At 46.1% G+C, this 12,855-nt stretch overlaps 1 protein-coding gene across 3 annotated transcripts in view; it reads right to left on the minus strand.

The window, feature by feature from the left end:
- Positions 1-8,000, minus strand: part of Pdpr (pyruvate dehydrogenase phosphatase regulatory subunit) — a 45,008-nt gene extending 37,008 nt beyond the window's left edge. Inside the window, exons 1-2 of one of the 3 annotated variants that reach the window (XM_060391954.1) lie at positions 7,864-8,000; positions 683-912 (exon numbers count right to left, since the gene is read on the minus strand). In XM_060391954.1, coding sequence (XP_060247937.1) covers positions 683-906 — 224 coding nt within the window. In that variant the 5' untranslated portion in view covers positions 907-912; positions 7,864-8,000. Of the gene's footprint in view, positions 1-682; positions 913-6,695; positions 7,634-7,863 lie in introns of those variants that run through there. The other 2 variants (XM_021632523.2, XM_021632522.2) reach the window with 2 other exon arrangements.
- Positions 8,001-12,855: the final 4,855 nt, after the last annotated feature.

Here is a 12,855-nt window from a genome sequence, read left to right on the forward strand (position 1 = left end):
CCAGCTTATTTGATGCCTCTGGCATCTGCATGTACGCACACACTTAAAAAAAAAAATCTTTTCCCACCCCCAAAAACAAGGGTGAAGGAAAGAACTATCCACATATATACATACCTCATATATAATAAGTTTTTAAATTTTTTTGTAAAAAGAAAAAAAGTATTTTTTGTCTAGATATAGATCTGCATTCCACATGTGTGTGCTTCGTGCTCAGAGGCCAGAAGAGGGTATCAGATCCCCTGAATCTGGAGTTATAGGTGGCTATGATCTGCCATGTGGGTGCTGGGAACAAAACCTGGGTCCTCTGGGAGAGTAGCCAGTGCTCCTAACTGCTAGGCTGTCTCTCAAGCCCTGTAAATCTAAAACTGTACTGAATCAAATGAAAATTAATAAGAGAAAATGGGCAGAATGTAGGCACTTTTTTTCAGCTCATAAGCACAGGACACAGCTCTGAAGAGAATGACAACAGAGAGTAAGATGAGCTGGGCTGTGAATACATGCCCTTTTAACACTGTTGAAATGTGCTACCTCTCTTAAATCCCGAAAACATGAATGCTAGAGCATAGCTAAACACAGAGCAGATTTCACCTTGGGTCTTTGACATTATGGAAAAGATGGGGAATAAAGAAGCCCTATACTGTCACTGCAGCCAAACCCCAAGTCAAGTCAATTTGATCCTTACCTGCCCTGTTCCAAAAGGACAATATCCTGCCACCCCATTTTGGAGAGGTGATAGGCCACGGATGTACCCATGATTCCACCCCCACAGATGACCACCTGGGCCTGGGCAGGCAGAGCAATAGAATGTGCCTCGGCAGTGGACGTGCTGCTTCTTGCTGATGACCAGGTCTGCCATCCTGGGCTAGTTCTTTGTCTTTGGACTATCGACAGCAACCGGAAAAGCATCACCACCTGAAAGATATGATTTCACTCAGCTAAGAAGATCCAAAGAATACAAACTAGAAAGAAAAAGCAAACAAACAAACATATTTCATTCCATTTAAGTCAGTTCTTAAGACTAAATGAGAAAAAGATTAAACAAAGAACAAAACCGGGATGGAGAGATGGCTCAGCAGTTAATAGCACTGACTGTTCTTTCAGAAGACCTGGGTTCAATTCCCAGCATCCACATGGCAGCTCACAACTGTCTGTAACTCCAGTTCCAGGGGACTGGCATCTTCACACATATGTGTGCATTCAAAATAACAATGCACTAAAAAGTAATAAATAAACTATAAGTCCTTATATATTTGAGGACCTAAATTTCAGATTCTGCTTAAAAAAACAAAAAACAAAAAGCAGGCATGGTGGCACATAGCTTTTCTCACATCATTTGAGAGGCAGAGACAGGTGGATCTCTGTGAGTTCAAGGTCAGCCTGGTCTACATTGCAAGTTCCAGGACAGCCAAGACACACTGAGAAACCCTATCTCAAAAAAACGAAACACATACATGCACACACAGAGGCAAACCGAAAACTAGTATAAAGAAGTCTAACCAAGGGCAGGGCATAATGGCACACGCCTTTATTCCCAGTGCTTGAGAGGCAGAGATAGGCTAATCTCTGTGAGTTTGAGGCCAGCCTGGTCTACAAAGTAAGTTCAGAGACAGCCAGGGCTGTTACAAAAAGAAACCCTGTTTTGAAAACAAACAAACAAAAAAGAAGTCTAAACTAGACCTAGTTGCACAGGCCTATAATCCTAGGGCTTGATGAAGTGGAGACAGGAGGATCCCAGAAGTTCAAGGTCATCCTCAGCTACACTAAGCTTTCCAGGCCAGCCAGGGTTAGAGATCTTTTCTAAAAATAGATACTGAGAGAGACATAACAGAAAGAATACCAGCCAGTGAGATGGCTTAGTGGGTGAAGACACTGCCACAGGGCTTTATAACACCTGTAATCCATTTAGGAATAAGTTATATATATAAATATATAACTTACAAATATATACACACACATATATATGTACACATATAGATATGTATATAGAGAGAATCTAAGACATTTTAATAATAGATATATATATAGATATACATATATAAACATAGAGATACATGTATACATATGTGTGTATATATATAAACACACACACACACACACACATATATATATACACATATATATGGAGAAAGAAACTGTTTTGTCTGATGTATATGTGTATACCACACGTATGCATGGTTCCTGAGAATGTCAGAATAGGGTGTGAGACCCGCTAGAACTGGAGTTATAAATGGTTGTGAGCCGCCATGCGGGTGCTGAGGGCCCTCTGTAAGAGCAGCCAATGAAAGTAATCTTGGCAAATAGGATGTAGAGAGAAAGCTCATGCAAGTGAAGACCAATTATCATTTCTGCTTCCCATTAGTCTCAGTCTGGTACAGTGATGCACAACTATAACTCAGTACTTGAGAGGCTAAAGCACAAGGATTTTGAATTGTAGACCAGTCTGGGCTACATATAACCACATCTCAAAACACTCCAAAACAACAACGGCAGAAACTTCTCTACATGAGTAGATTTCTGAGGTCTCATCTTCACATACCTTAAATTTCTATCTATAAACTCAGACTCACTCAAATTCTCCACTGGGCCCTCTGGGTCAGTTTCAAGTTAAATACCCACCCTCTTACGAACATTCTCTCCACCTCCAGTCCCAAAGGAAACACAGCCCTCCTGGAGATCCTCGTCCTGTTCTACTGCCTACCCTTCCTATTCCGTTATGAACCATTACAACTTGGTCATGCTTGGAAAGACCCTTGGGTTGGCTGGTTTTCTGCAGAGTCATTTGGGAAGGAGAAACCTCAACTGAGAAAATCCCCTATCAGATTAATCTGCAGGCAAGTCTGTGATATATTTTCTTGATTAATGGCTGATATAGAAGGGTCCACTGTGGATAGTGCCACCCCTGGGCACAGTGGCTCATACCTTTAACTCCAGCACTTGAAAGGCAGAAGCAGGTGGGACTCTGAGTTCAAGACCAGCCTGGTCTACATAGCAAGTTGGCAGACAGCCAGAGCTACAGAGAAAGACTGTATCAAAAAACAAAGAGCAAGCTGAGTCAGCCATGGGAGTACGCCAGTATGTAGCACTCCTCCAAGGCCTCCACATCCATTCCTGCCATGTGTTCCTGCCTGACTTCCCTGGACGATGGACCTGGAGATCTGTAAGTGAAATGAACTTTTCCTCCCCAGGTTGCTTTTGGTCGTGGTGTTTCATGACAGCATAGAGACCTTAAGACACCCCTGCTCCTTTGTGATTCAGGTTAGCACCCTGTACCAGCTCTAGGACACAACATGGAAAACCAAAAGCATACTGCCTTCTCTGCATCCCAGCCCACTCCACTAGCCTCTTCCACACCCTGCAATCAATGACTGCCTACCGTTTGCCCTTCTCCTCAGCATGGTAATATGCTCAAGCCCCTCCTAGGAAATCTAATAAAAGAAACAAAAGCTCTCTATCATAGCATTTTTATATTGTGGAAAATTAAGTGTTTGCAAAAATTCAAATACAGAAAGGAACTAGTATCACAATCATCAATACCAGTATGCACAGTAATTTCCTAGAATTTTATGTCTTCTACCATCCAAGCCCTAAGCTCCAGTTTCCTCATATCTTATGAGTATACAATGGCCATTGAGGTTTTTTGTCCCTGCTCTTTTTGAGCCAAAATCTCACATATTCTAGACGATGTAACCAAGTATAACCTTGAACTCCTGATTTTCCTACGACCACATCCCAAAGTGGCAAGATTACAGGTGTACACCACCACCCTAGTTCAATCACAAAGAGTTTTTGTTTGCTTGGTTTTTTTGTTTGTTTTTGTGTATATGGGTGTTTTGTTTCTGTATTTGTCTGTTCACCAATTGTATGCAATGCCCAAGGAAGCCAAAAAAGGTCACCAGATTCCCTTGGAATTGTTTCAGACTGTTGATGGTACCATGTGGGTGCTGGGAATTGAACTCAGGCCCTTTGGAAGAATAGCCAGTGCCCTTTACCAGATCCATCTCTCCAATCCCCAACTGATTTTTTGTTTTTCGAAACAAAGTTTCTCGGTGTAGCCCTGGCTATCCTGGACTTACTTTGTAGACCAGGCCAGCCTTGAACTCAGAGAGCTCCCCCCTGCCTCTGCCTCCCAGAGTGCTGGGATTACAGGAGTGCACTGCAATGCCCGCTCCTGACTGAATTTTTTTAAACAAAAAGTTATTCTTGAGGATGAGAGTGGTAATACACACCTTAATCTCAAGAGGCAGAGACAAGCAGATATCTGGATCTCTTTTGTTAGAGGCCAGCCTGGTCTACATACATTCCAGGACAGTAAGGGCTATGTAAAGACCCTGTCTCAAAAATAAATAAATCAAAAATAAAAATTCTAAGGTGAATAAATTCTGTTGAGAGCCAGAACAAACCACTGCCCAAAACTTGAGACCTTGGGTTTCATACCAACACTACATTAAAAATAAAACATTCGGGGTTGGAAAGAGAGCTCAGAAGTTAAGAGCACTGGCTGTTCTTCCAGAGTTTCTGAGTTCAATTCCTAGCACCCACATGGTGGCTCATAACCATCTATAATAAGATCTGGTGTCTTCTTCTGGCGTGCAGGTATACATGCAGATAGAACATTGTATACATAATAAATAAAATCTTTAAAAAATAAAATAAAATAAACCCCTGCTCGGTTGTAGCCCATGGTAGCTCAGTAACCAAGTAGGTTTCCCTAGTTAGGGGAACGGAAACTATTTCTGACATGAACCCAAAGACTGGCTCCTTTATTTCCCCCCACCCCCGAGGGAGGAACAGTCTTGCTAGGCCATAGAGGAGGACATGGCAGCCAGTCCTGGAGATACCTGATAAACTAGGGTCAGATGGAAGGGGAGGAGGACCTCCTCTAGCAGTGGACTTGGAAAGGGGCAGGGAGGAGATAAGGGAGGGAGGGTGGGATTGGGAGGAAATAAGGGAGAGGGCTACGGCTGGGATACAAAGTAAACCACCTGTGATTAATATAAAAATAAAAAATAAAATGACACATTCTTGCTGGACATGGTGGCACCACACATTTAACCCACACACACACACAGTTAGCGCAGCCTAGTCTACATAGCAAGGTTCAGGACAGCCAGAATTATGTAGTGAGACCCTGTCTCAAATAAATAAAAGAAACTTTCAAAAACCTATCAATCGCTTGACAATAAATTAATAAGTAGAAAATATCCTTTTGCAACAAAAATAGGCTCTGGCCCTACCACACAGCGGCACCGACACTTCCCTCACCAACAACACTGAATTCAGTGGTTTTAGAGGATCTCTCACACCACACCGTTAAGACCACAGACCATGCCTTCCTACTTGCACACAGGTTCCTGGTTTCACTTCTTTAGCTCCTGGCTCACACCTCTTTGCTGGAGCCTGTCCTCTTCTACCCTGAGCCTTCCCATGTCTTCCCCTTTCTTTTGGTATCAGCACAACCCATGGCCTGACCCAAGAAGCCTGCACCCTGAGCTTCAGATCTATTTGTCATGTAAAGAATGGCCATGCCCACTTGATCCCACAGGGAAAACCCAGCACATCCAAATGCAGACAAACCTCCTTCACCCTCCAGGCTTCCCACACCGTGTGGCTCCACACGCTACAATCCAGAGTGTCACCTGGCTTTCTCCCTTTCTCCTCTCTTCTCCAGCCACTTCTCAGGACATTCCCATCCAGTCTACATCCTAAATCTCACACAGACACATCTACTCTCCGAATCCCCTGGACCTCTGGCTCTTGCTGGAATCAATTCCCAGCACCACATGGGGCGCACAATCGTCTCTAACTGCATTTCCAGTTAATTCAATGCCCTCTTCTGACGTTCGCGGACGTCAAGCACTTACGTGGTGCACAAACATACTTCTAGGCAAAACACTCAGAAAATAGATGTAGTTAAGTATGTATTTAAGTAGCTTAAAAAAAGAAAAAAGTACACCAGGAATGAGTCTACTCCAGAAGGTCTGGCAAAGTTCCGCGGTGGAAAGGAGGTAAAGCCAGGAAAATAGACACTGAAGACCTCAAACTCGTTCAAATTGAAACGTCAGCAAGGTTAATTTTTTTTATTTTATTTTCTTGAAATTCGTGAAAATAACTGTGTATCTCCAGCAGTAAGAGTAACGTCTAAATAGCCTTAAGACCCAGACTGATCCTGCTCAGATCTTACACCAACAAGGTGACGACCGCTCTATCCGGGAGTCGTGCTCGCACCTGTAACTCCCACCACACCGGATGCAGGATCAGGAGGCACGTTCCACGTTCCAGGTGTGCCTGGGCTACAGGGCGAGACCCTGTCTTTAGAAGACAAAAACAGTGACAGTTCTAACAACCCCTGAATTCTTCCTCCGGTAATTCTTCCTCGTTGTGAGCCACAGGTCACAAAGAACGACTGCAGAACGGAGGCGGACGCATCCCTCACAGGGAACTCAGTGGGATCACGGGAACAAGATCAAAAGCAACAGACTCTGACTGAACAGTCATTCCGACCCTGCAGGTTCGGCATCCAAGTCCCTGCCGCCAAAAAGCGGACCCTTAAAGGACGTCTTTACCACTAGACCCTCGACCACAGCACATCCCTATACATCAAGACTGCATAAATGCTCAGAGTGGACTTGGAGACGGCAGACTCGAACCTCAGGATCACACACAACAGTCCCCTCAAATCACCCACTGGAACCCACCGCCCTGATGGAGTCTCTGACAGGAGGTGATAAAGCACAGCCGAACCGCACGATGCCAGGTGGGAAACCAACTCCCCCGCCGAGATGCGGGAGCACAGCTGGCCGCGACAGCAGGTGCGTGGCCGCCAGAGCGGAGCCAGCCCCGAGGCCCGGCCGCCCTCGGGAGAGCCGGCGCAGGCCGGGGACAGCCGGCGCGGGTCCCCGCGTCCCGCACAGCTCGGCTGCCTCAACCCAACCGCACCGCCTCGGAGACCAGGAGGAGCTGGCGGGAGCCGGAGGCCAAAGCTGCGAGGACAGAGGCGTTGGGCGCGCAGACGTTCGCGGGCCGGAAAGGCCGCCCGCACCGGCAGGTCGTGGCCGCCTTCCTACCTCAGGGGCCCGCGGCTGGCGGACAGCGCGCTCACACAGGCCCGGCCGAAGGGAAAGCGCAGCGGCCGAAGGGGGTCTGCGCGGGCCGGAAAGGGGGACGGGGCATGGGAGGGAGGCGGGACGCAGAGCGAGAAGTTCCGGGACCGCAGGAGCCCGCGACCTTCCGCGCTTTACGGCCCGCGGCAAGGGTAAGGCGGGCGCGCGCGCCGGCGCCGTGACGTCACCCCGACGGTCCGGCCTGCACGTGGGCTTGTTTGGGTCTCGCTTGACCACGCCCCCCAGCGACGCCTCCGCCTCCAAGATGGTGGCGCCGTGCGGGAAGCTGCCCCGCCTCGACCCAGGGTGGACAGTTGGGGTGGTCGTCTGCGCCGGGCCCGAGCCCGGGTCCCGCTGCGTCGGTTCTGCGGCCCGGAGCCACCTCTCGGGCCCGGCGGTCGCCCCGTTCTCCGGCGCTGCGCGTCGCCTGAGGCCTTCCCGGGCTAGGCCTTGGCAGAGCCCATCGCAGAGCTGGTTCTGGTCGGCCGACCTGACTCCCCACCTCACTCCCTGCGCCTTTCCCGCTGTCTCCGCCCACAGGCCTCAGAAACGCCTTCCGTCCCCTCCAGCTCTCAGTCACAGCTACCAGTTTCTTTCCTCCTCAGAACGCATCACTAGCTCAGATACATGTGTTCGCTGCGTCCCTTACACCGGTGTGGACGCGCCGCTCCGACTTCTAGAGGACCAAACCTTACTCAGGTGTGGTTTCTCACTCAGCACCTTCTACCTGCACCTGGCACACGGTCAAATACATCCTTCTTACCGATAACGATAGAAATGGCGCATCTTGGACCACGATTTCTAGTTTCCATTCTCTGAGCCGAACCTATCTTGTCATACCAGCCAGTCTTGAACATTTTTTGGCAGCTCTTGCAGACCTGGTGCTGTGTTGAGTGCGCTGGCTACGAGGAGGGCTTCTGCCCCTAGTGGCAGCAGCTGCAAGCCACTCATTCCCCAGCTTGCATGGTTTATAACCAACTCAAAGGACAGTGAAAGCTCAACTCGGACACCCTCCCCCTTTTAAGTTTGTTTTATTTAAGCTTATTTGTATTCGTGTGTGTGTGTGTGTTCATGTGGCCCCGGTGGATTCAAACTGTAGCACGGGAGAACTTAGAGCTCCTAGTTCGCCTGCCTCCACTTCCCAAGTGGCTTGCTTTACTGTCACGCGTATTCTCCTGTCCGCTTAGTCTCCTGATACGGAAAAGTCCAAGGCATCTGCTAGATGAATTCCGTCACATTTTGGCTAGATATTTAATGATACCTAGCCAAAAAGTGGAAAAAAAAAAAAACACCTGTCAAAAACATTTGGGGATAGTTTTTAAATGCAATTTGGAGGGGACACAAAGATTTTTTTTTCAATCCATCTGCCTCTTACCATTTCCAGGCATAAAAACTGTGAAGAAACCTGCTTATCTGCAGGAAAGAATGAATGAAATAAGGCAGCGTGTGATATGTTGTGTCGCATGCAGTAAGTGCTTTCCCACACATAACTGTTATTGACTCTACTATAAATTTCTAAATCTGCCCAGGCAGTGGTGGCGCACGCCTTTGATCCCAGCACTCGGGACACAGAGGCAGGTGGATCGCTGTGAGTTCCATGCCAGCCTGGTCTGCAGAGCTACAGGAAGAAACACTGTCTCAAAAAAAAAAAAAAAAAGCTAAATCTAAAAGCTCTTTGCATGTCAATGATAAGATTTGTTCTTTGTAATTTCTTATAGTGTTGGGTGCATTCAAGTGGGCTGGAGTGGTTTTTGTTTTATGTTTTTGCTGGTACAAGAGATTGATCCTAGTCCTCACACATGCTAATCAAGCTCATGATCACTGAATGACAGCCCCAACCCTGTTTTTACAGTTTGGTCTTCTCTTTTTCCATAAATCATCAGAGGTGTTCTCTGATTGGCTCCTGACTTCTCTATGCTGAAAATCCCTTAGAGAATCAGATATTTTGCATGAAAAATGTTTCTTGGAAGAAGTTTTTATTTTAGTCACTCTGCCTATCATAAATAATAAGTAATCATTTATAGAGGATCCTGTCTGCATGTGTGCTAGAACACCGGAAGAGGGCACCAGATCTCACTGTAGATGGTTGTGAGCCACCATGTGGTTGCCTGGAATTGAACTCGGCCTTCGGAAGAACAGCCAGTGCTCTTAACCTCTGAGGTATCTCTCCAGGCCTAGTTAATCTATCTTATTTCCGGAGTTTTATTCATTCAGGAGTGTACCCTGTACAACCTATCTTTAAACTTCATTATTTAGAAACCCATGTGTTTTATTGTATATTTTTTTGCTGTATATATATGCATTACTTCAGTGTGTGTTTAATGTGTATGTTAATTATATGTCTGTGGGGTTTTTATTTTAATTTTTGTGTTCATTGATGTTTTGCTTGCATTGGGTGCCAGATCCTCTTGAACTGGAGTTACAGTTGTAAGCTGCCATGTGGGTGCTGGGAGTTGAACCCAGGTCCTCAAGAAAAGCAGCCAGTGCTCTTAATGGCTGAGCAATCTCTCCAGACCTTTTTCTTGGAAGACTTGAATGCACTTAACATTTTGTTCTTTGAAAACATATTTGGCATCCTTGTTTATCTCTTTGTCAAATACAGAGTTTGCAAGAGTGGGAAGATATTTTTAGCGCTTGTTTCTAAAGATCCATGCCAGGATGTTCTCTGGCTACAAGAACTGGAGTCAGAGCACATTTCTACAGGTTGGTTCCAGTGACTTGCATTCCAGAATGTTGGATAGCTGTAGATAGTAAGAATGAGAAAGAGGGAAAGTTTATTTTGGACTGTAGGCGCCCATCAGCCCACACAGTCTTTCCTTCCTCAGAACAGGAGTGGAAAGTTATGCAGCTTATTTCACAAAAGAGTCTCCTAGTTTACACTTAACTCTTGGGTCAAATCTTGGACTTTATCAGACACCCCTATAACTTATTTGTGCTTATGAGTGGTATTTTCCCTCAGCTCACTTCTGTTCCTGTATAGAGTTAACATGTGGTATTGAGAATATTCTAGATGCTGAAGAAGATGGAATTAAGAAGATGGCTGACTAAGCTGAATGTAGTGGCTCATCCCTTTGATCCCAGTACTACAGGAGGAAAAGGCAAACGAATCTCTGCAAGTTCAAGGTCAGCCTGGCCTACATAGTGGAAAAAGGACAGCCAGAGCGACATAGATTCTATCTTGAAAACAACACACAAAAAAAGAGGCTGACTGGGCACACGGGTGACTAAGCATTTCTGCCCTCTGAATGTGTATTAACATTGTGTATTACTTCCAGCCCTCTGGGTTTCATTTAACATTCTTCCTGCTCTAGATGTATAAATGAATAAATGAACGTTTTCATAACTTTCGTTGTGCTTAATTTAAAATGTCCTCCATTTGTAGTATGTTATCTGCCATCCCAAAGGATGCCCTGTCTGTAAAACCATTTGCATCTTGATACTAAAGTGTAAGGTTTTGAAAACCAAAGTAAAAAAGGTACATACTTGTGACTCTCAATGCAGTGAACTGGCTGTGGAGAGAGACTCTTCCATTCCTCCCCCTGCAGCTAGCGTTACTATCAATACGCTTTACTCCAGGCTACCCCTTTGACTTACAGTAAAGACACATGGGACCCAGCCCCACATACATGCCAGCCCTTGTGCATGTTGAAGCTGAGTGAAAGATAATGCACACTCTTTGCCAGATGCAAAAGAAACTAGTCAGAGAGAAGTGGCTGGTATACTTTCACCACCTGTAGCTTCTGTGAATAAACCATAGGCCATCGTGGCTGCACCTGATGGTGCTATGCACCTGTTGCCTACCGTGTCAGACTGACTGATGACCTACAGACAGCCATCTTCTCTTCATCTCTGGCTTCATGTAGTCTTCCCTCCCACCTCTCTCCAGGGTCTCACGTAGCCCAGGCTGGATTCAAACTCACTATGTAGTCAAAGATGACCTTGAACTCTTGACCTACCTTTTGAGTGCTGGGATCACAGGCTTGAGCCACCATGCCCAATCCTCCTAGAAATTTTTTATAAGGATATCAATCACATTGGATTAGGGTGTACCTAAGGACCTTATTTAACCTCAAATACCATTTTAAAGGCCACTTCTCCAGCCAGGCAATGGTGGCACAAGCGTTTAATTCTAGCACTCAGAAAGCTGAGACAGATGGGTCTCTGAGTCCAAGGCTAGCCTGGTCTACAGAACGAGTTCCAAGACAGCCAGGCCTAAAACAAACCTTGTCTTGAAATACAAACAAAACAAAACAAACAAACGAACAAGAAACACTTCTCCAAATACTGGCACTCTATATAATCTAGGACCACGATTCTAGGGCCTGGGTTGGCTCTAATCTGGTTCTCTGCCTTGGAGCTACCTGGAGAAATGTCCTCTTGACCCCTTTCCTTCTGTGCTGTGGAAAGTTCTGAACTTAGAATCATATTTTTCCTTTTTTTTTTTTTTCCAAGACAAGGTTTTACTGTGTAGCCCTGGCTATCCTGGAACTCAATATGTAGGACCAGGCTGACCTCAAACTCACAGAGTTCTACCTGCATCTGCCTCCTGAGTGTGGGGATACAAGGCGTGCACCACCACGACCTGGCTGAATTTAGAATCGTAATACTCCAATTGCCTCTCCAATTTTTCTGGAAAAGCCCTCTCTTCTCTTAAATATTCAATATTCAGCCCATACACATTCCACCTCCTCAGATGGGGCATTTCCTTTCCAGGCAACTGGACTCCCTTTTTGTCTTCACTGACTTCCTTCCTTTCTTCTTAAAAAGCTTTTAGGGGGCTGGAGAGATGGCTCTGTGGTTAAGAGAATTGACTGCTCTTCCAGAGGACCTGGGTACAGATCGCAGCACCCACATGGCAGCTCACAACTGTCTGTAACTCCAGCTCCAGGGAATCTGATAACTTGACACAGACATACGTGGACGCAAAACACCAATGCGCATAAAAATAAACCTTTTTAAGCTTTTTAGATTGAGCATGTGCACGTATGTTTGTGTGCATGTGTCTGCATGTATGTATGTGCCTTATTCCTATAGAATCCAGAAAGGGTATTGGGTCCTCCAGAACCAGGATTGTGGATGGTTGCAAGCTACCATGTGAGTGCTGAGAACCAAGCTCGGATCCTCTGCAAGAACAGCAGATGCTCTTAACTGCTGAGCCGTAGCTCCAGCTCTCTCCACCATGCCTTTTGAGACAGGATCTCACTATATAGCCCTGGCTGACCTTAGCTCAGACCTTGAAATCAAAGCGATTCACCTGCCTCTGCCTCCCAAGTGCTGGGGTTAAAGGAATGTACACGATCACCCCGCTGTCCTCCTTCTGATACCCCTGTATTTGTTTGTCTTCCTGTTGCATGAACTTTTCCTGAGGAGTCAGGAACATCTAATTACCCCAGAACGGGCACAGATGACAGACCAAATTAATGATGCCACTAAAGTCCAATTTGGCAACAGAGTGAAATTTTGTTTTGTTTTGTTTTTCTTACGGAGCATAGTTGAGAGTTACTTACAGGAACGTGGGTGACTCCAGAAAGTCTCAGCCCAGCACCGATGACTTCCGTCACAGCTGCACATACGGCGTTCCCCTTCGGTTACTTCTGCGCTCAGTAACTCGGGGTAACCTCCTAAGACCATGAGACCTCTGGCAGCACGTCAGAATTGCATAGAGCTGATAAAACGGCATAGGCAGGAGTAGCTGGAATCTCAGGTGAGGGAGCTTTAAAGTTTCTTAAAATGTCCTATGTCGGTCTTAAAATGA

This window comes from Meriones unguiculatus, chromosome 10 (genome assembly GCF_030254825.1).
Source record: "Meriones unguiculatus strain TT.TT164.6M chromosome 10, Bangor_MerUng_6.1, whole genome shotgun sequence".
NCBI classification, from domain to species: domain Eukaryota; kingdom Metazoa; phylum Chordata; class Mammalia; order Rodentia; family Muridae; genus Meriones; species Meriones unguiculatus.